This window comes from Rhinolophus sinicus, linkage group LG10 (assembly GCF_036562045.2).
Source record: "Rhinolophus sinicus isolate RSC01 linkage group LG10, ASM3656204v1, whole genome shotgun sequence".
NCBI classification, from domain to species: Eukaryota; Metazoa; Chordata; class Mammalia; order Chiroptera; family Rhinolophidae; genus Rhinolophus; species Rhinolophus sinicus.
The window spans coordinates 35,285,760-35,310,459 of NC_133759.1; the positions used below are offsets into that span (position 1 = coordinate 35,285,760).

At 33.0% G+C, this 24,700-nt stretch overlaps 1 protein-coding gene across 3 annotated transcripts in view; it reads right to left on the reverse strand.

Annotated features, from left to right (window-relative positions):
- Positions 1-24,700, reverse strand: part of STAG1 (STAG1 cohesin complex component) — a 354,251-nt gene that overhangs the window by 22,308 nt on the left and 307,243 nt on the right. For all 3 annotated transcript variants that reach the window (XM_019747971.2, XM_019747962.2, XM_074312886.1), the window contains 6 exons: positions 13,551-13,643; positions 11,409-11,583; positions 9,715-9,854; positions 6,628-6,729; positions 3,542-3,690; positions 2,702-2,830 (listed from right to left, as the gene is read on the reverse strand). In XM_019747971.2, the coding sequence (XP_019603530.1) occupies positions 2,702-2,830; positions 3,542-3,690; positions 6,628-6,729; positions 9,715-9,854; positions 11,409-11,583; positions 13,551-13,643 (788 nt within the window). The remainder of the gene's footprint in view (positions 1-2,701; positions 2,831-3,541; positions 3,691-6,627; positions 6,730-9,714; positions 9,855-11,408; positions 11,584-13,550; positions 13,644-24,700) is intronic.

Sequence of the window (24,700 nt, forward strand, 5' to 3'; positions counted from 1 at the left end):
GCACTCCCAGATGAACAAAAGATGAGAGGATGTGTTGCTGGCCTACCTGTCTTACAAGGAATACTAAAGGAAGTTCTTCAGGTTGAAAGCAAATGACACCAAAGAGTAAGGCTAAATTACACGGAAAACCAAAGAGCGCTGAAAGGTAATTAGTAGGTATTTATAAAAGACCATATAATTACATATTTGCTTATCCTTTATTCTTTTAACTGATTTAAAAAGCAATTATGTAAAACAATATGTATCACTGTATTGTTGGGCCAATAACATAGAAATATAATATACTTAACAATAAACACAAAAGAACTGGGTGGGAGCAAAGATGTATTAAAGTAAAAGAATGATGCCAAACGGTATTTCAAATCCATAGGAAGAAATGAAGAGAACCAGAAATGGTAAATAAGAAGGTTAATATAGCAAACTATAAATATATACTTTGCTTTCATTCTTCTCTCAGCTTATTTAGAAGACTTATGATTATATTAAGTAATAATAACAATGTATTTATTGTTGGGTTTGTAACATATTTAGATGCAGTATGTATAACAACAATATTACAAAAAAAGGAGGGAGAAAGTAGAGAAGTAGGAGTAAAGTTTTTATATTTCCTTAAAATACATCTGAAGTAAAATTTGATAAGTGGATATGTGTACTGAAAGGCCTAGAAAAGCTACTGAGAAAATAAACTAAAAAGTACAATTAAAGATTTTTGAAGAAATTAAGTGTTACACTTAATCCATTTAATATAAAAGGAGGAAATAAAGGAGGAAAAAACAAAGGCACAGCTATGAAGAAAACAAAAAGTATAATGGATTGGATAAAACAAACAAACATGATCCAACTATATGCTGGTCTATAAGAAACACATTTTAGATTCAAAGATAAAAAGGCAGAAAGTGAAAGAATGAAAAAAGGTATACCATGCAAGCAGTAACTAAAATAGAGCTGGATGGTCACACTAGTATCAGACAAAATAGACTTTAAGATAAAAATTACCAGAGACAGAGAAGGATATTTTATAATGATGAGTCAATCCATCAGGAAGACATAACAATTATAAACATATATACACCTAACAACAGAGCCCCAAAATATATGAGGCAAAAACAGACAGAACTGAAAGGAGAAATAATAATTCAATAATATAGATTTCAACACCTCATTTTAAATAATATATAGAACTAAAGCAAAGATCAACAAGGAAATAGAAGACTTGAACACTAAACAAATCTGTAAGCCAACTGAACCTAAGACACATGTGTCTATAGAAAAAAACTCCACTCATCAACAGCAGTACAATACACATTCTCCTCAAGTATACATGGAACATTCTCCAGAATAGATTACATGTTGGTCCATAAAACATGCCTCAATAAATATAAAAGGATTAAAATCACACAAAGCATGTTCTCTAACAACGATAGAATGAAATTAGAAATCAGTAACGGAAAGAAAATTCGGAAATTCACAATTATGTGGAAATTAAAAAAAAATTACTCCTGAATAGACTAATCGATTAAAAAGAAGAAATCACAAGGGAACCAAGAAAATACTTTGTGGTGAATGAAAACAAAAATGCAGATACCAAATTTACAAGATGCAGCTAAAGTAGTGCTCAGAGGGAAAGTATACCTGTAAATGCCTATATTTAAAAAGTTTTCAAACTACCTCTCCCCCACCAATACTCCAAATGACTAATTCTCTAACATATTATCCTACTTCAGTGCCTGAAACTCTTGTTTGTATGTTTATGTTGTGTCTGTGCATTAGAACATAGGCTTTCTGGGGGCAGAAACTTTGTATTGTTCACTGCCTGCCCGTACAGAACAATAGCTATAGAACAGTACCTGACTACATTAGGGGCTTAATAAACATTTTCTGACAAACATCTTTTCTTAAAACTATCATTTATATTTAGATAAGCTTTAATGGTTTCTTCAAATTCCTGTTAATTTATCATATTACTGTAAATGACTTATCTTCTTCCTATCAATTTATACAATTTGGGATTCATTACAGAATCACTCAAATTTTCTAGGTCTAAATAAGACTTATACCATCAACACTTTTTTTGAAAATTGCCTATTATTTCTTTAAACTATTATTAAAATAGAAAATAGAAAAAAATCAATTTTCTTGAAACAAATCAAATAAAAAATAAAACTAAAATATAATTAATATAAAAGGGAAGAAGAGTTACACAATGGCTACACCAATGTTCATACTTTTGTGAATTGCAGAGCAAGAAATCATTTCCACTTGTTCAATTTAATCTTGCAAATTCTAGAACTGAAAAGTGAGCAGTGAAACAATTACAGAAGGTGCCAAAAAAATGTAAACACATTTTAAGAAAGGAAAACTGCATTAAAATTGTACTACTCAATATATACTGATAACAAAAGATGAACACAAGTCACGTTTGACTTCTGCAGTTACAAGAGGTGCTCAAAGTGGTTACCATCAGCGTCCAGACACTTCTGATTGAGCAACATTGACCAAAGTGTCCACTTGTATACATGTTTTTGGCACCCCCAGTATATGAAAGCTTGAAAAAAAATTATAGCTTCCTAAAACAAATGATCAGAGCCTAAGTTATCAATAATAATTATATCTAGATGATTAAGATTTTTTCAAAAAATAAACGTTTAAAATTACAATGGTGTCATGAGAAAAGCTACTTTTCCTGTCGTGTGCAACTTACACAGTCTTTTTGTCCTGACGAAGAAGTTTAGAAGAAAATTCACTTAGTACTTCCAGGAAAGCCAGATTAGGAGGTGGATATTCTTGTCCTTTCTGATTTTGGTATTTAAAGGCAAATTCGATGCCATCCCTGAAGTAAAAGAAAACATCATCTTATTTTTCCAGATAGCTAGTATAGTTCCCTCAGTGGGCTAGAATTTCAAAAACAGTTGGGAAGGCAGCAAAGTCATCACTGAATGTAGTAAAATCTGATAAATTCAAATGGTAAAATAATGTTAATTGTATAACATATTTGCATAATAATACTTAATGTTATTATTTACAGTAGAAAACTGTAAGTTGTGAAAAATAGTTAAATAATTAAAAAATTAAAATTTCTAAATAGCCACAAAGCTAAATCCCTATGTGTATTTTTCAGGGGTAACAGAATGCCTTGGAAAAATAATTAGATTGCCAGACAATTTGGTTATTAGAGTTGGTCATGGTACCAAGCAGCTATGTGAGTTTTTGTAAGGTACTTTAAAGTTTTCTGTCACAGTTTTTAGTTATGAAATGAGGTTTACCAAACCAGTACTGCACAATGTTTTTAAACCCATTCTCCCAAACATTTTCTCAGACCAGATAAGAATATTTTGTTCAACTTTACTTTCTATACCTTCTAAGATTAAAAAAATGTGAAGTTTTTCCAAATTAAAAATGGTCTCTTAGTTGAGAATGACTAGACAATCTGAAGTTCTTATAACTTAAAAATTCTAACATTTGTCACTTTTAAAATGGTTAATATAACAGTTATGTTAGTTAAATTCCAGTACAATAGGAAGTGTTTATTTAGCTCACTCACTTGTGAAGTGTGGCAACTGCTTCTCGTGTCTTGATTTGGTCCAGTCCAAATGTAAGGGCAAAGCGACGTGCCAATTCTTTAATGCCACTCACATGGGCAGATGTCCTATCTAGGTTGGGACCTTGCTCTTGAACAAGCTCATTAAACAACTGGCAGAAAGAAAAAAGAGGAAAAAAAACACAGCTAAGAAATATTTATTTATTTTATGTGTCATTAGCATAAGTAATATAATTTAAAAATACTTAATAAGCATATGGTAAAATGTGTATTTCCCCCCTTGCATTTAACAGTAGCCACGCTGTTCTCCGTCCTATTAGTCATCTACTATTACTAGTTTCTTGAGATTATTTTCATGTTACGTGTGTGATTAAATGCAAACAGGAATTTTTTTTTCTCAAAAAAATAATGCATTTTGGATTGGGAAAAATGTTTAGACATGTACCTTGGATTCATAAACTCCTATGCATTCTTTTCGTTGTAATTTTCTCAGTAATGACAATGTATGAATATAGGGTTCAGAACTTTGTTTTTCACTTATTATATCTTAGACAAGAACATTATATAAAAGACCATTTGAATATATGGGGCTATGATTTTTCCCACCAACTAACAAAATATATAAAAAAGTTCTTAAGCTGGGTGGAAGGGTTTTATAAATTACATATACATTACATATATTGTGTCACAGTAATAACAAAAACAAAATCTTGGAGTAATAAAGAATATAAAAGCAACCATTAGTCTACCACCAGTTAGAAGCTTAACTGTATCTGTACACATCTGCGTTCCTGTCTATTATGACAGATGAACAGTACAGGCTTTTATGTTAAGCCATTTCCTCTTTATGTACTGGATGGATCTCACTCCCTTTCACTGGCTCAGAAGTTTTGCTCTGATGCTTACTGCTCTCTCCTGAATCATTAACTATTCCCTCTACTAGATGCATGCCCTAACTTACCTCCATCTTATTCTGCCAGCCTTCAACACATTATTCTGACTCTCTTTATAGCAAAGATCCTGAAAAGTATTGTTCACATTTGTTTTCTTCACTTACCTCCCAATCTCCCAATTCACTTCAATCACACCATTCCATTGAAATAGCTGTCTTCTATTAATTTTATTATCATCCTTTCAACCTTTTTAGTTTTCTTCAGCAAAAGATTGGCTTGGCCTGATCTATGTACTGTGTGCCATGACTAGAAACAGCAGTTTTTCCAGAGATTTTCAAATTTATTAACAGGTACTGTTTACCAGTTCTTAGATTTTTTAAATGTTTCACAGATAGTTGTACATAGCAGCCTTTAACTTTAAAACTTACATTTAAAATGAATACAAAGAATATATTTCACTGTACAAAATTCGAGGAATATCAAAGTTCTTTCTTTCTCCCAGTAAATATCATTCTTGCCAAAGGTAATCAGTGTTCAAGTTCCGAAGTTTTCTAGACCAGTTTAGAAACACTGACGTATTTCATATACTAAGTTTTTATTTTTACATAAATGGTATTGTATACTACATATTCTGTCCTAAAACTTGTTATTTTTCATTTAATATTTTGTCTTAGAAATCTTTCAGCTAATTCACAGTATCAGTTTACTTAACCATTCCTGTGTTGATGGACACTGAGACTATTTCCAATTCTTCCATACTACAGAAACTGCTGCAATGAAACATCTTTTACATATATAATTTTGTGCACACCTGCATGTATCTATGTAGATACTCAGTAGCAAAATACTGGTTTAAAAAGAATATATATCTTAAATTGCAAAATATACTGCAAAAATATATTCCAAAAACAAGAACAATTTCTTTCATAAGGGACCTTTTCTTACACATCTTTTTCAATCATTGGTTTTATCTATCATTTTAATTCATGCCAATCTCTCCAGCAGTGATATATATCTCATTTTAATTTGTATTTCATTAACTATTAATGAAGTTATGCCTCTTTTTATATGTTTATTGGTTTTTAAGATTTCTTCTTCTGAAAAGTGACTTTTCATATCTCTTCCTTGTTCACTTTCCTGTGGGATTTATTTATTTCTTACTTATTTGTAGGGTTTGTTATGCATGATTAAAAATACTTTCCCCCAATCTGTCATTTGTTTAACTTTGTTCAGAGTGCTGGTTGATGATAAATCTATTTAAGTTTATAAACATCATCAATTTTTTTACTTTGTGGCTTCTTTTCTCAGTAAAGACTTCACTAATCCAGGATATAAAAATATCCTTTTATTTTCTTATAAACTTTTAATTTTTAATTTTTTTTTAAGGAGGGCACAGCTCACAGTAGCCCATGCGGGGAGCGAACCGGCAACCTTGGTGTTATCAGCACCATGCTCTAACCAACTGAGCTAACCGGCCACACCTAAACTTTTAATTTTTAACATTTATATATAATCCACCTAATAGTTACTTTGGGTACATGCTAGATAGGGCTATCAGTAGCTATTTTTTCCAGCTACATAGGCAATTGACCCATCACCATTTAATGAATAGTCCTAATCTTTTCCCCACTGATTTGAAATGAGACCTTTATTGAAGAAAAAATACATACCTATACCTTTCCCCCCCAAATCTGTATTACTTTACTGGACATTTTAGTTATGTAATACATATGACATATTTTCTTATTTGGATACACCACTGCTGCCCCTTCTTCATTACCGTGTTTCCCCGAAAATAAGACCTAGCCGGACAATCAGCTGTAATGTGTCTTTTGGAGCAAAACTTAATATAAGACCTGGTCCTATTTTACTATAATGTAAGACTAGGTGTTATATAATTAATAATATAACATAACATAACATAACATAACATAACATAACATAACATAACATAACATAATATACCAGGTCTTACATTAAGTTTTGCTCCAAAAGATGCATTAGAGCTGATTGTCCGGCTAGGTCTTATTTTCAGGGAAACACAATAAATACTTATAAAATGTATTTCTATATTTTTCTTTTCTATTACTTTTTAAAATTTTTTTAATTACTTTTTTAATTACTTTTCTATTACTAAGCACAAGGAAGTGCTCAATGTTAATCGTACTCTCATCTCTTTCCTTTCAAATTTCTTACCTGCTGTAAACTGAGAATGAGGGTCTTGGCACACTGAATTTTATCAATCTGCCTGGTTTTACTCAGTGTTTCCTTAATAATATCACCATAGTCATTGTAATACTGTGAAGAAAAGAAAGCAAACATAGCTTTAAAATTACTGAAACTTCAAGAGATAAACAATGGGTTCGTGAAAGAAATAGAAAAGTGAGGTATTCAATTTCTTCATCTTAAATATAATGAGTTTAAAGATTTTTGTCTACAGTTAAATACACATTTGATATTTAAGATTATGAAATTAATAATAATAATAAAACTAAAAAACTGGTAACTCCAAGAGAAGACGGGATATAGGGTGAACAAAATTCCTCATTCTTTACAACATGGATTCAATAGGCATTATTTAAAAAGGTAACAAATCAAGAAACAGAACTTTGGTAGAAACTTACTGAAAAACTAAAACCAAAAGAGTTAAAATTGCTTACCTCTGGGAAGTGAGTCTAAATAAGGGGGAAGGGCAAATCAGGATAACAGACGTAACTTTTCATTTAATACTTTTGTGTACTATCTCATTTACCCTGCAACATGTCTATATTTTACTATTATAATATAAACAGTAAAAACACTGACATCTTTAATAGTGGCTGAAAAAATTTTAATTTCTTTATAATTCAGTTTTTTGATAAAGGCTTTAATTAATTTCCCTTGTGAGTAAATAATTAGGAAAAGCATTATTTGAAACCATTAAAACTGATGTTAAAACTGGAAGCTAAAGCCTCAAACTATAAACCTATGTGAAGAAGTATGTTAGCTTGCCAATTGGATTTTTATAATCTTAAGAAAGATGGGTATGTTTCCATGATATGAAGTAAAAGAAAGGGAAATAATTCAAAAGAATCATCGTTAGTGCAATTAAAAATTATCTCAATGCAGAAAAACAAGAGAAAGATATAATGAGTCACTAAAGTGGTTCAACAAGCAGATCTCTAATAAATTCAGATTTGTAATGACCACATAGGAAGTGGGACAAAAGCCACATAGCCAAGGATCTATAACAAAGGGTAGCAAATAGCTATTAGAATACTTACAAAAAGATTAAAGCCTTTGAGCAGAGGTGTGCAAAAATTGCTAAGGTTGATAAAAGGTTTGGATAAGACTAAGTTCTTGAAACTAACGCAGTATTGTTAAAGGATGACAAGGAAAATCCATGGTAAGCACATATTCATCCATCCAAACCCTGTTTAGATATGAGTTTAGGAAACCTTCTCTGGTTCCTCTCACTTATATCTTTCTCTATATCCTGTACTTAGTTTATAATTTGCACATCTATCACTATAATAATCATGCTAAGGCTTTATGGTCCAGTGGGGAGAGCTAAGCCTTAAAGCTACACAAACCTAAAATAAAATCCCAATTTTTGCCACTTTAATAACTGTGTGACCTTGGCAAGTTACTTAACCTAGCTAAGCCTTAATTTCCTTATCTATAAATGATGATATTATTTTTTACCTCACGGGGTTACTGTAATCAACAAAGATAATGTAAAAGCCTTAGAACAGTGTCTCAAATATAAATGGCACACAAAAAATAGGGAGCCATTCATTATTTTATTATGTTTACATTTCAATTTCTCTATTAATCTGTAAGCTTGTCAGAGCAGAAATCATGTCTTATTTAAATCTCTGGCTACCAGCACAGTGCTCATCGCACTGCAGTTGTCAGCAAAATATGATGAATTAATCACTATGTCCTAAATAAAATTGGACCATACTTAAACATGGATAAAGATACAAGTGGATCAGTGGCACACACAATATTCTGAACACCAACAAAACAAGTGTTTCTCACATGAGAATGAGGCAAAAGAAAGTATTCCCTATCTGTTCCTGTCAGGCTATATTATAAAGATTTCTGAGTACTGCTTTTTTTAGAGGGTCAGGAGCAAAACGGAGCTTGTTGGAAAGAAGAGCAGCGAGGAAAGTGAGTATCTATCAAAATCATATGAAGACTAGGTTAAAACACTTCAGCATCTCCTTGCCTCTCTCAGGAAAAAAATTCAAACTTCTCATACAGCATATAAGGTCTAACCTGTCACTTTCTTTAAATCTCATTTCTGGCTCTGCTCTCATTAGTAATTTATGCTGCTATGTCAGATTTGTATTTCTCCCAAACAATTAATATTCCCTTGTGATGTTCATGAAGTTCAATCTGCCTATAAGTCCTTCCACTAATTCTTTGCTTGACTAATTTATGCTTAATGTCTCAAACTTAGTTCAAAAGTCATTTCTAAACAGTTTTCATTACCCCTCATATTTCTTAAGAATTGGGTGTCTGTTTTATATACCTCTATTATACTGTATAATGCAATTATTTAATTACTTGACTACCGTGTTTCTCCAAGATTAAGACCTAGCTGGACAATCAGCTCTACTGCATCTTTTGGAGCAAAAATTAATATAATAATTAATATAATACGATATTATAATTACTTATAAGACTATAAGTAAAATAAGACTGGGTTTAATATAATATAATATCGGGCATAATATAATATAATACAAAATACTGAGTATAATATAATATAATATAATATAATATAATATAGTATAATATATAATATAATACCGAGTCTTATATTAATTTTTGTTCCAAAAGACGCATTAGAGCTGATTGTCCGGCTAGGTCTTATTTTCAGGGAAATACAGTATCTCCAGCTTTAGGCTGGAATTGAAACAGAAATTTAAAAAAGAATCTTTTAACTTTAGTGCCTGGTAGGCAGCATGGTACACAGTTGGCATACTTATAAAAATACCTGAAGAGGTGTCAGCTTTCTTCCATGTTGATGAAAAGAATATATGGCCTCATGAAAATAAAAAAAGCATTCCTTCATATAAATGTGAGGAACTCCTACTTTACAGAATTGATATAATGGTATAGATTAATAAAAAGCTTATACTTATATAAAAGAAACTTTAAATATATCAGAAAATCATCAATAATATATATGCAAAAGCTGTGAATTTTAGCTTCTCTTATCATCCTTTCATTTTTAATTGCAAATTTCTGTCAATTAGATGAAAGGAAAAAAATATGAATATGCAACTGTACCTTCATGTAGTGTTTAAAGATGTCTGCAGCTGCATGCATGTCAACAATATCATAAATGATAAGTTTGCTGAAGGCAGCAAGTAGGTTTCTTCTTTTATGTAAGGCCTCGATTTTATTAGCTTCATCTTCTTCATCACCCTCTAACCACAGAAAATAAATTGGTTATGAACTTCAGCTCCTTAAACAAGGTAAAACAATGTAGAGAATCTGTATAATCTAAAACCAGCTTATTTTATAACTTTACAAAAAGGTAAAATTCAGTTTTAGATGGGATAAAAAAATGTTAGTTATACTGAGTATTTTAGGGTGCTATATTTAGTCAAAAATTTATCTAATACTTGGTAGGCACTAAGGTTCCTACCTTCGAGGATACTGTCAGCAAAAATTCAAGATAAGCAAACCATATATAAAAAGATTTTTTCCTGATATTTTCATCATAATAATACTGTTGTCTGTTTACCTTAAAAATGCTGTCTTTTCTTATTTCAATATTCCTTATCTGCTAATATATTTCCACAGAGAAGAAATTTCTGGAAATTTTTAAGACACGGAAAAAGTTTTCTTTCAGAAAAATATATAGGGAGTAATGGAAATATATGCGGGAGTTAGTTTTCAATGCTTGTCCTAAACATGGTTATAGTATCATCTGAGAAACAAAATATTTATGTTATATACACATAAATTTTTTAAAAAATCACCCTATCAAATACTTTAAAAACAAGTAGTGTTTCTTCCTCATTTTTAAAATTTTCGGGCCCCAGGGACTTGTCTATTTCCAATCCTAGGAAAACTTTCTCCACAAGCTCCAGATGATAAAAAATAACCACATTTGTTTCAGGCTCTATAGTGACCCTCTCATTTCTTGGCCTGCCCTTATTTGGGGACAGTGTTTTTTCTTTCCTTCTTCACATGTACATGTTCATTAAAAAAACATTATCCTCAATTTTTCTTTCTCTTTATACTAATTTTTCCTGCTGTGAAGCATCAATACTTTGAAAAGTTGGAAATCTTTTTGCTTAAGACAAGTAGCAGGTAAATTGTATCTTCTGAGATTAATATGTACTCTAAATAACGACACTTTGTTTCATAGTCTAGTATTTCCTAAAATGTTGTTAAGAACCTTCTAATAGTACCAAATAGATCTGTGGATTAGATATGTCACAGATACTATTTTAGAGCTTAAATCATCTATTTTACAAATAACCTATTCTATGTAACACTTAGTAATTTACAATTATTTATCTTCAGCCTAATTTTGCTAAGTTATTCTGCAAGCTCAGCACAATGTTGATTGGTGAGATTTGATAAGTCTGTCAGCATGTAATATCTTAGTTATATTTTGTTACTTTAAGTAATATATAACCACTCAGAAACAGAAAGGAACTCAGATGCTTTCCTTCAGAAAAACTGTGAACCTGGATGCATCTCAATTAGAAACAACATCTATCCCACATACACATTTTCCCCATGTGTGAAATGACAAATGTGTGCAAGTATTCATTATAGCAAAGGAGGGCGACTTTACTGTGTACATTTTTATTCTTTTTGGTTTCTGAATTACACAAATGTATTATTACTAACTGTTAAAAGAGAAATTCTACTATTTTTTAGGAATGAATTTGAATTTTTTTCTCATATCTTTTGAGGCTGGTAAAACAAGATCAATATTGACAAGATGATATAGCTACAAATACCCATGCTCTGGTTCTCTTCATCTTGGTCAATGAAAACATGATCCATCACAAAACTGAGGAGTTCAGACTGGAGTCCAGTATCTGGATTAAACACCAAAGGCTGAAGGCCCTCCCTGCCACCTGTCATTAATTGGTGGCTAAAAATCATCAAAAGATCACAGAGTAACATGAAAGCCTGGAATGCAAAGGGAATTCATCAGTAAAATATTGTACAAATATAGCAACAACTACAAATCAATGTTAATGAAAATTTACTAAATTATAGCTCAATAATAGTAGAATAATAGAAACATGGAGCAATCAAATTTAAATTTCCAAATTTTAATAAAATTAAAACACTAGCCACATTTAAGATTTCCCTCCTCTTCCAAATTAATCGATTTCTTTTATTTGGCTATATTAACTCAAAATAGCTGATTAAGAGATTTTTGACTTGAACTTAAAAAAAAAAAGAGTTAAACTCAACTCTGGAAATATGAAACTGATGCAATAAAGTATGACAGAGCTTATGACAGAGTTAATTACATATACTGCTTAATCAAATAATAAGCATAAATCTTAAGACAAACTATAATTCAATAAATTACAATACAGTATTATAAACCTGTAAGCTACTGTTTTGGATTCTTCTTTTCAAATTCTAATGTAAAAAAGGTCTCTAATAGTAGGTTTAAAATTGAATTCAAGACCATTCACATAAAAACTAGTATCTAAAAGGTTCCCAACAAATCACTTAAGGGAACTTTCCATGCATTTCCCTAAACCGAAAGTATTATAGTTAATGTTGCCAAGTTTGCCCTATTTAATGGAATAGATATGAAATAAACCTGTCCATCAGTTAGTTTATCTGTAACTGAAAGATTTTGTTGTTGGGTAATTGAGGGCACTGATATTTCAAAACAATCCACTCACCCCCCACCAAAAATTGATTTCTATGGGAAAACACAATTTTGGCATGTATTTGGAAATTTCTGTATACTTTGCTGTCCACCTCCAGTAAGAGTCATGGCAATTCATGCTCGGACTATACAACCACAAAGTACATTAAAATATTTAGAAAGAGCCACTTGAAAAAGGGAAAAAGAATCCAAGGGAATGTTATTTTTTTCCTCACTGAGGCCACAGTTTTGGATATCACCAAAAGGTGATGAAGCAGAAACACTGACTTTTTGGTTTAAATGTTCAGAGCTAGGTAATTTAGACAGCACTGGTGCGGTGCAAAACATTTAGAAAATGAGGTTTAGGGAAGACCATCTATACTTCATTTTAAGTTAGATGCTGATAACTCAATAATGAAGAGATTTGTGATACCCTATTTGTAAGAGACAGCAAAGGATAAGTACTACTGTACACTTTAACTAGACTAATTAGACCCCTTTTCTAGCCAAACTTCATAAAAAAATAAAATGGGAAGAATACATTCTGTTTCATATAAAAGTACTTTCTACTAGAAGAACAGTATAATTAAATAGTTACAAAATCATTTCATGGAAACAGTATCGCCTAGAGCTCCACTTTGATCCTCTTTGGGCTGCTCCCCTTCCCAAGGGGTCAGGAGTCTGTTGGACCAGTGGGATATGTCCATCTGCACCCCTCCTTCTATACCACTGTCCAGTTACAAGGACTCAGGAACTCTTTGTTCTAACAGATCTGATTCTGCTACCAGAGCTACACAGGCTTGTTCACCCACCACATCCCCAGTGTGCATACTCGTAGGTTGCAGGGAGGTCAAGGAGCAGCTGTTTGAGGGGGTGATGCTGACAGAGTTTGGACATGTTTACATGCACGTGTAAGAAGTTCTTCTTATTGTGGGAAAGAGCTGAAGGTGAGATGAGAAGAGGGCAGGTCATAGGCCAGCTCCCCAATCCTTTAAGTTCCGGCACAGAATTCTTAGGAGTCAAGAATTCTAATGTGAACCCGGCCTTCCAGGACATTATGCCAGTATACTTGGCAAGGTAAAAAAGACCTAAGACCTGTAACAGGTTGTTTAGCTTGCTTTGTAACTGAAATATTCAGACATCTATACTCTTGTCCCAGGGATGGACCTGTACGCTAAGAACTGCAGTTAAAAAATTACACCTTTTTACATGTTCTTCAATGCATTTGAATTATTTTTATTGAGAGCTCTTAATAATTTCTTACCTGCTCCTTCACTGGAGTATTAACATTAGATAGGCACTGTTGGCAAACAGCCAAAAAGGATTTCACTGTTTTCCTCAACACCAACAAATCCTCCTGTAAAACACATTCAAATTTGGAAGCATGAATTACAGTATCCTACAAAACTGATCCAGAAGAAACAACAAATGGAAAACAGTCAAACTGGTGTGTTGTCAAGGAAATTCATAAAATCAAACTTGTTATCCAAATCATAGTTTTTTCCTAGTTACTCTAATGGAAGGGGTAACAACACTGATAATCCCACACTGATAAACAGAAATGAAATGTTCAGTCTGATTTCCTCCAACATATTTTCCTTTATAAAAATGGTTTACTTAGGCTGATCATTAAAATTGTTAGTCATTCCTATAACACATACTAGCTGGTAGGTTGTAAGGTGAGGGAGCACAGCAACACACTGAAAAATTAAGCAGCAAACGTGTACTGAGTTTCTACTATATTCTCAGCATTCTGCAAAATGTCAAGGGGAGACCGGTAACTTTAAGACAGTGCCCATGCCCTCAAAGAAACCTAGGCAGGAAGTTAGACCAATTACAGAGTAACTGTTCAATTTTTTTTTTTTTTTGATATTAACTCTACAGAGAGAGATGAGTTGGAGGAACCTTCATAGGAAGATGGGCTTTAATCTAAGATTGGATGGGTGAATAGGATTTGATTAGTATTTGCTATCAAACATTTGAAAAGTATAAAAGGAAATTTAAATTGATCAAGTACCTATAATGTGTCAGGCACTGGTTTGAGGGCTTACTCTTATATAATTTAATATTTATATCGATTAGTAGTAGTAGTAGCAGTAGTAGTAGTAGTGATTATTAGCAAGGGTTTGAAACCAGGACTACCTCATATGAGCTTATATTCTTCTCCATGATTGAGTAAGATGCATGCAGAAAATAGTGTTATAATGATATTTAAAACAGTAGTGAAGAGTAAGTGAGCAAAGCTGATATACAAATTACTTTTAAAAAGTACTCTACCAAACTAAAATTTTTAAAGTTAGACTTTTGTAGAGATGACAGTACTTATTTCTTTTTTGGATCTTTACATTCTAAATAATGGTACTTTAAAAATTACTCATTTCCTTTTGCTAACGTGAACGCAGTGTTTGGAAGAAATAAACTCATTTCGTGCAGTGCAGTAAAAAGGACACTGCCTTGCAAATTTTTAATGTTGCTGCAGATAAACATTCAATAATCAACCTCAACATTCTTTGACATACTTTAATTTCAAAGATTCACAATGTATTAGGGGAAATTTGCAATGTGCAAGACAACAGGCAACTGAATTAGAATATAAGGAGTGCTATGTTGGAAACCCCGTCAAATGTAGTCACAGAAGGGCTCCCAAAGAAGATTAACCTGTAAGCTGAGTTTTTAACAATTACTAAAAATTATTAGCTGTAGGAAAAGGTGTATCAGAAGGCACAAAATGCTCAAAAGCCTGGAGGTACTTTTGAGAGACTGTTAATTTATTGTAGCTGGGGCATAAATAGGGAAGAGAGTGGCAAGAGAGGAAGCAGAAGAGGAAAACAGGATCCATTTCGATTTAAATGGAAGATCTTTTAAAATACTATGTTAAATCATTTGGATATTAGTCTGAATGGGAATGCAGAACTACTAAAAAAGACATAGAGGAAAAATTGATGGTTGCTAGATGGAAGTGGGGTAGGAATAAGGGAGAAGAGGAGGGGATTGGAAAGCACAAATTGGTAACTACAACATTGCCACAGGGATATGCAAGACAGTTTGGGGAATATAATCGATAACGTTGTAAAGATTTTGTAGGGTGTCAGATGGGCACATGTCTTATTAGGGAGACCACTTCATGGATGGTGTAGATACTTGACCACAGCACTGTACACCTGAAATTGAAGCTGAATAATATTGTATGTCAACTATAATTTTATATATATATATATATATATATATATATATATATATATATATATATATATATATATATACATATATATAGTCACGGGACATGGAGTAGAACATAGAAAATAGAGTCAATGGAATTGTAATCGATATATACGATGTCAGAGGAGCAATAGATTGGGGGAGGGGGATATCACTTTGTGAGGAGTTAAATATCTAACTATTACATTGTTTTGTACACCTGAAACAAAACAAAAACAACAACAAAAAACAAAAGAAAAAAACTACTGAAGGATTTTTATCATGAATGCTAAAATTTTGTGCAAAAAAATCATATTCTAAGTGGAACAGGAAAATGATGTGGATTATGGAGGCTAGTTAATATTATATACAGTCTTCTGTTGAAGGCTTATTATGTACCAAATACTGTGTTCTAAGGGCCATAAATTTAAACCACACAATCATCCTATGAATTAAGTGGTAATATTCTTATTTTACAGATGAGGAAACTGAAATTCAGAACACCCAAAGAATCTAAGTGCTATAGAGTAAGGATCGAAATCCAGGATTACTCTGACTCTAAAGTCCATGCTCCTAATCATTATTCTGTATTTCCTTGCATATTAACAAAGGCCATAGGAATAATCTAGAATGAAGATCTGGAAATAAAATGCTGGCAGTAAAGATGTAAATAGTGTAGATGCAAAAAAGGGTTCTATGGACAGTAACCTCACAGGGTGACTGGATCATAAATTCCTAACCGGGCAGGTCATGGTGGGTAGTCACATCCCAGGTATATAACTTCTCTAGTGAAAGGTTTTCAGCAAGCCCTGTTTATTGTTGTGCATCTAGGTTAACACACCTTTGAAATGCCAGGAGTAATATCCCTCAAGGTGTAAACCACCCTCAAGAGAGCAGGTAATCTTAACTATCCTGTAATCCGATCCTAGCCTTGCTGTCTTCCACCTTCATGTAATCTTTTCTTAGGTTCCCTCCTTAAATTCAAGTGCATAAAAGAAACTGCAAAACTGTTATACTTTGAAGCATTTGAGATCTTGCTTCCCAGCAACTGTTGTCAGTTTGGCTCAAATAAACTCATAAAATTTCTCTACAGGTTTGGATGTTTCTTACATTGACAATATGTTATTAAACTTTGTTTTACTGCTAATCTGTCTCATATCATTTTGATTAGACCAGTCAGAAGAACCTCGAGGGATAGAGGATTATTTTTCTTCCCTGACACTACTAATTAGGTATGTGGCCTTAGAGAAATTATATCTCAGAATTACATATTTTTGAAATCTATAAATCAGAGGATTGAACTCTGAGGTTCTATGGCATTCTGTGATTCTGCTGAATTAACTCCTAGTCACTCTACTCAGAACAAATAAATGCTAACTGGTAAACCTCTTAGTATTCAAAGGATGAATGTTCACTGTTCAATTGCTAGTACCTAAAATAGTGCTTGGCACATGATAGGTGTTTAATAAATATTTACTGAATGAAATGCAAGTATACAGATAATACCACAATCCTAGGGACAAATGTGTAATGTCTTCATTTTATCAGACAATTAACAGAGCTTAAAAAAAAGATACTAGGAGGTATTAATGTTCCTTTAGTCCCTTAAATTTCTTGGTTAGTATGCAAAGAAGCAGTCCAGGGAATCAGCTATCTTTGGAGTCGAAGGCAAACGATTTCATAAAAGGTCAATCATAAAGCAAATGTGTCTTATGTAAAATGCAAAAGTAACAGTTGTATTTTAGAGATGATGAATTTTAGAGATAATTAGATAATTACTTCCCAATTCACCTGAAGAGTTGTAAATTTAATATCACAACTAAGTAAACAGTCTGTTGATGACTAATCAGTAGTAGTATTTTAAGAAGAAACTAAATATGAAGCAACCAATGAAACAGAAGCGGGAGGCCTTCTTTAGCAGTCAAGTTTGGCCTCGATTTGGATGGAATCTAAATATTATTTGAGTGATCAAGAAAGTTAATTAAATTGTAGTAAGTTGGGTCTCCTGATGAAAAAGGGGCTACGTAATAAATCTGACCTACAGTAACCTCATAGGGTGATCACAAATTCCTAACTGGGCAGAAAAAGGTGGGTATGAAAAGGTTTACCTTTGCCATAAGCAAGCTTTGTTCATTGTTCTTGTACATGTAGGTTAACACACCTCTGAAATGCCAGAGTAATCCTCTTTTTCAGATCCCTGAAGTGTGACCATTCTTAAGGGAGCACATAATCTTGTCAACTATCCTGTAATCCAATCATAGAGATTTCCCTGCCTTGCTTTTACACCATCCTTGCTGTAATCTTCCTTAAGTTTCCCCCAAAATTCCAAATGTATAAAAAGAACTGCAAAGCTGTCATTTAGCAGTATTTAAAATTTTGCTTCCTGGCACACCATCAGTTTGGCTCAAATAAACTCTTACAAAAATTCTCCACAGGTTTAGATGTCCTTGTATAGACAATTCCATTGAGAGAAATATAAGTATCAATAGGGTACAGATAATGTATACTTAACAGAGTTAGCTAATCTCATACAGTAAATCCCTTTGAACAGATGAGAATAGAATTTTGGTTCTTGTGGATTTCAGAACTCACTTTTATTCATCCCACGATTTTTTACTTCATTATGTTGGCATCTTACTACATTTCATTTGATTTAAATAGCTGGAACTATGATTCCCAAAACTGTGATATTGCTCAAGTAAAGGGAGGCAGCCGTTACTGGGACATGTGTAATAAATAGCTTTAAAAATTTTAAGGATGTTAAATCGAATTTTAAAAGAGGTTCAGGATTTGCCAGTTTAAAACTCTCGTATTAAGATAAGTTTCATAGAGTGGGCTTTATTCTTAATGCCCCTTGAAAAATAACAATAGATGATACTGAAAAGGAAAAAAAGAAAAAAAGAAAAAGAAATACAAAAAGATTCTGAATAGGGTAAATAATAGGAGCTTAGTCCAAATAGCAAAAATTAGCACATTTACTTTGAACTCCTTTAAAATATAAATCTTTGACTGTCTTCAAAATTTGAGAAAACTTGTTACATTCTATATATTCTGGAATGGAATACTTTCTCTCCTCTGCTGCTATGTAATAGCTGTCAGTCATAGATGAAAAAAATTAAGTATGCTTAATTTACATGGAGTAAATAGGAGTATTTTACATGCAGTATTTCATTTTTCCTGGGCTAGAATTCAGTAATAATAAAGTTAACATTTACTGGTACTCACTATGTACCAGGCACTAATCTAAGCTTTTCACATATTAACTAATACAACTATGATGAGTACTGATATTATCACTTCCATTTTATATATGATGAAACAGGTAAAGAGATGTTAAATGCAAGCCCAAATATGCACAGGTAGTTAAGGGGAGGAGCGAATTAACCAACAACACACAATTTGCCTCCAGTCTGCGCTCTTAACCATTTTGTTATAAAGACTCTTTTTATAATATGAGAAAATTAGTATGTTGAAGAAACAGGCAGCATTATGGAGGTAAGAAACTTGAAACTCCAATTATTCAAACATATTTATATATAAACAAAAAAGCTAATCAACTCAATAGACGTTGAAAAAGAACAAGGTATGCTGATTATCCAGACTGCAATTTTAAGAAACTAGCATGTTTATAAAATACTTCTATCACTTTGAAATCTAATCCTCTCTCTTAGTCCATATAGTTAGTTATGTATGAACTAAGTATATTGGTTTCCTTTCAAATGCCTTTTCCTAAACGAAACCAATTTTTTTTTTTTTTCCAGAAAGCAGCTTAGCATCAAGCATACGTTTTCCTAAACTAGCTATGGAAAGAATTCAAGTCGTTCAGGTTATAAGACTGAGATTTAAATTATGAGATCTTGACTGTATTCTTTTGTATCCATTTTGCAATTTGATTCACTAGCCTGGCTAAAGGTCTTTCTTTCTTTCTTTTTTGCTTCTTGGTACATTTAGTGAAATCAAGAACCAAGAACTAGAAGACCGAAACCTAATATACCCAAATGTGGCAGGGCTAAAATAGTTTCAGTTTATCAGTGATCTATTGACAAAGATAAACCTCTTTCAAGGAATTAAGATGATGTTTTCAAAATATACCCTGGCCAACAAAATCTCAGGATGAAGAACCCTAAATAAGGCTGGCACAATTAAGATGGTGAATTTATCATATAAGTAAGCTATATTAGAAAGAAGTTTTCTTAAAGGCACAAAGGCTCTAACTTGACTTACCTTAACATATGGGGAGAAAAACAGATATTAAATGTAGACTGCCTCTTAAAAGCCAATTATCTCAATATGATTATAGCAGTCAGTGAGGAAAGAGAAGAGAGTTTAATTCCTATACGCAGAAATATGTACAGATTTTAAATGGGTGATTCCTCTTCATTTTGTATCACAATTTATGTGTCTAGAGAAAGACCAAATTTAGCTGTCTTTTTATCCACAGCTATGAAATATCATTAAGATAATCTTAGCCAGAAACTGAAGCCATGGAAAAATATGTAAATACATTAAACTAGTTCAACATTACCTCACAAAGATACATTTTTAGAATAGGCAGAAATAAAACAGAATAAAGTAGTAAAATAAGGACCTACTCCAGGTCAAAGATCTTGGAATATAAAAATAAAGCCTGTTAAGAATTTAGTGATCAATATTCATGACAAAAAGGGGACACAAAACCAAACTAGTTAACTCAGGATAGACATATAGGATTACTGACAAAGTCTGGCAAACAAGACAAAGGGGTTACCTTACTAGGCCAAGGACTGGCAAACTTTTTGTGTAAAAGGTCAGAATAAATATTTTATTTAGGCTTTGTGGGTCTTGTAGTCTCTGTCCCAATTACTGAATTCTGCCATTGTAGCATGAAAGCAGCCCGAAATAGTCAATACATAAATGAATGAGCACAGCTGTCTTCCATTAAAACTTACTTTACATAAAGTCAGAAAAGATTTGGTCCATAGTCTGCCCAGTCTGTACTAGGCTATAAAGTTCTTTGGAGGCATAAACTGTTGTAGACAAAAAAGGGGCCACATCACATACTAAACCTGACAAGCCTAGGGGAGGCGTGCATCATGGGCCCTACAAACTCAGAAACCAAAAGTAACCACATAGGATGGTCTGAACATAAAAATTCCTAACTGAAAGCAGGTTATGGCAGGTAGTCACATCCTATGCCTGTAGCTTCCTGAACAAAGGTCTAGCCTGTCTATTGTCTTTTTGCATCTAACATACCTTTGAAATGTCAAAATAATCTTCTTTTCCAGACCCCTCAAGGTACAACAGCCTGGCACCAGAGCACGAGACCACAGAACCAATCATTGTTATCTTGTTCCCGAATACCATCTCTAAGTGCTGTAAATGTTAATTATGAACTATCCTGTACTTACCAATGTAAAAGAAGAGTATGTTTCTCTATTTTGCCTTTTATCCATCCCAGAGATTTCCCCGCTTTGCTTTCTCCTGCCCCTTAATCTACCACCAATGGATTTCACGTAACCCTTTGTACATCTCCTCCTTTTATTCTGATGTATAAAATAAGCAGCAAAACTGCCATTCTCAGGACCATTTTCTCAATTCATTGAGATTTTGTTTCCTGGCAATTATTGTCAGTTTGGCTCAAATAAACTCACAAAAATTCTCTACAGGTATAGATGTTTCTTACATTGGCACTGTATTATATTTATCTGTACTTAGGACAGTTACTAATACATAACAAGGCTCATCAAATTATTTTTCAGCTCAATTAAGTCATTATCCATATTAAATATGATAAAAACATGGAACTAAGTTCATGCATTTGGGACATACCAGTGAACAAGAGACAAAAAGCTTTTCCATTACGGTGGAGTAAGCTCTATGTAACACTTTTGAAATTGCTTTCTTGTATGAATAACTGCTACTAGCTTCTCTTTTGGGGGTCAGGGAAAGAATGTGCTACTTTTATAAATACACAATAAAATAACTATTGAATATTTAAACCCCAAATGTAATACCTAGTTTCAGTGTTGTTGCTGTTCTTGGCTATTTGAATCTCCACCTGCTGACTCCTGCCATTGCCTCAAAGGCTAATCCACTCACTTACGATTCAGGAACCCTTAAGCTGCCTACTGTAGTTCCAATACATCTTCTGATTTCTCTTTCCTGTTGTGTACAAAGATGAAGAAAAATAGGACAAGGGATAAGTAGTGACTGTTAGGACCAAAGTGAGAGACGTGAATTCCCAAATTATTTCAACATACACATGGAGGACAAAAATCGACCATGCTATACCCCAAACCTACACTAACTAGTTCTTGAGCATGTTTACATACTCATATAGCCTTAGGTAATAGTTCATTTAGTATCAATTCTTGGTTTTGGTCCAGAAGATTAAACTAGGACTGTGATTTAATGCCATCAAAAAAAGTTATTGTTTACTGAAACACTTCTTTCCATTTAATCTTCTGAACAATCCTACCTAGCAGTGAATATCATACATTAGGAAACTGAAATTCAAAGGTGAAGAAATGGAGCCCAAATGTGAACTTTGATTTAACTCTAAAGATGATGCTCCAACACAAAAAATGCTGGAAATATACAACACACACACGAAATCAGCAACAAGAAGTCATTTAACAAATACCTAGTAATTATAGAGTGGACACTAGAAAAAATTTTTTTAAATAAGAAACCTACTTAGGAAGGAAAATTCATTACTATATCACTCATGAGATATTAAGTAGGATAAGACAACTAGTTCCTTTCTATTCAAATAAATGGCCTGACAGGAAAGTAAACTTCTTTCCTCATTAATTTTGGTGGACAAAATCTCCAATCTCTGTACAGGAAAGCAGGAAGTATTATGCTTTGTTTAAATATTCTTAATGTTGCTTTAAGTCTCTGATAAGCTCAGTTAGAACACATTTTTTACTTTATAACAATTCTTATTTAGCTCTTCTCTGTCTCAGCTCATTACTTAGATCATGAGGTATTAAATATTTTAAGGAGTTCAAGTATTAATAAATAAGGTGCTTTAAAGACCACTCTCCCTGTGTAAGTAAAAACAGCATCCAACAGTACAGGCTAGTGAAACTGAGGGAGCCTTATGATGTCCTTCAAGGGGCAGGAGGGTGTTCCCTATCAGAAAGAAAGCTCTAAAACTGGAGGCCCAGGAATAGGGTCATAAACACAGCATGGCATTCTGTTTTTTTACAGCACGGTATTCTTAAGGTCATGTTGGAATCATGACTTGTAAGTTCTTTTCTAAGTGAACATATTTACTTCTGGCTTCCAGAGGTTTTTAAAATGTTAAGAGTTGGATAACATTTTGCAGTTCAGAATTTGGTATAAACTGCAATCTACTTCTGTATTCCAGATTTTTTTGTTTTTGTTTTTTTTAAAGAACATTCTTAGAGCTGAACAAAAAAAATAGATGTAAGACAAGACTTGGACCTTTCTCCCCTAACTTCCCTAGACCAGCCAATCAGGCAGCTGAGATAGGACATAATATTAACAGGAACCATAACTATCAAAGAACAACTCTGAAGTCATGGAACAACCAAAAGAAAGGCTTAAAACTAACTATACAGTTACTGAGGATAGAATGCTCAAGAAATAAAAGGGCGGGGGGAGATTCTAGAAGAAAAGAATTAAGTAAAATGGTTACATACTACTAAAAACTTGTTCCTAGAGGAATAGCTATTGTTTTCCACTCTTCCCTCAAAGCAGTTAACCCTCAGATGTAGAGGAGGTACCTGGATTTGACATTATGGATGTCTGGAGCAAGGGCCTGAGTGCGCTATCATGCTTATTCATGGCTATTCTAAAGACTGGGAAGGGAAAAGGAAAGGAAGAAGTGTAAAAAACAGACGGTATTTTTCTACGAACCTATTTCTAGTACCTTTCTAGGAATGTATGCTAATATGAAGAACAGAAGGTTAATAAACATGTCTCCTCATGAGTCTGGTCACCTTCATCCTAACTTCTCCCTTTCCCAGTCTGTTTGCAGGCAAACAAGTTGGAATTTGCGGAGGAGACCCTTTAGTCAAGAGAGTAATGGAACAAATTTTACAGCCAAACACCTCAATGTTAATTTGACTTGTAGCTACCTGAGGGATGTTGGCTTTAATTTCAAGGATCAGGAAGAGGGCCAGCGTCCAGAAGGCATGGATGTTTGCCCCAGGCCCTCCCTACTGCTGTCTAGAATAGGAACATGCACCTTAAGGCAGAGAGCACTGCAAACTTAAGACAATGGATAGTAGAACAGCTCCTCCCAGGAGGGAAAATACAAAAACAAAACTGAAGATAAATTCTAGATCCCCAGACCAAAAAAGGCAATGGGGCATTATTTTAGCCCTAACTCTTATTTACCTGGCTCTTTAAATGTCTTTGTATATGTCCAGAAGGAGCTGAAGGAAGAAGAATGTTTTCTGCTACAGAGAAGAGAAAGTGAAGGCTGCTTCTACAGGACCAGCACTAGGGGGCACCGGAACAAAGTATACTTAGCATGACCTGTGAGACTGCCAAAGAGCTTCAACTCTGGAAATTAGGGGAACAGAGGAAATACCCAGTGGTGAAACCCAGTGCACTACCATTTCAAAGAAAGACCTAATCCTGTTCTTGATATAGTCTTTTCATATACTTCATATTATAAAATGATGTTCACTGTTGAGTTAAATTACAACTTGAATTTAAACTTAATATATATTACCATTCATAATCTCCTGAATGACAGTGTTCATGACAATAGAGAAAAAATAAATTTTATAAAGTTCTAAAAAGCAATTTGGCAATATGTTATCAAGCCAAAAAAATATGTACAATTTCTGACTTAGCAATTCCATTTCTAAGAATATTAAGATGAAACAATGCAAAACACAGAACAAGCTTTTGCACCAGAATCTGCCCATCATGGCATTAATTTTATTAGTAAAAATTTTTACAACCTAAACATCCAAGAGAGAAAATTAGTAAAATAAATTACAATATAGCTATGTGATGGACTATATGCATGCATCAAAAAATATAAACATTTCTTTTAATAACTGAAGGAAATCTCATGTTAATTGAAGAGGAGACACAAAATTTTCAGTACATTATGATCTCAACAAGATAAAAAATATGTAAGAAAAAGTACTAAAACAAAATATACTAAAATATTAACAGTGGTTATCTACAGGTGGTAAAATTGAGAAATTTTATTTTATCTTTACAATTAACATGTATGTACTCAAGTAA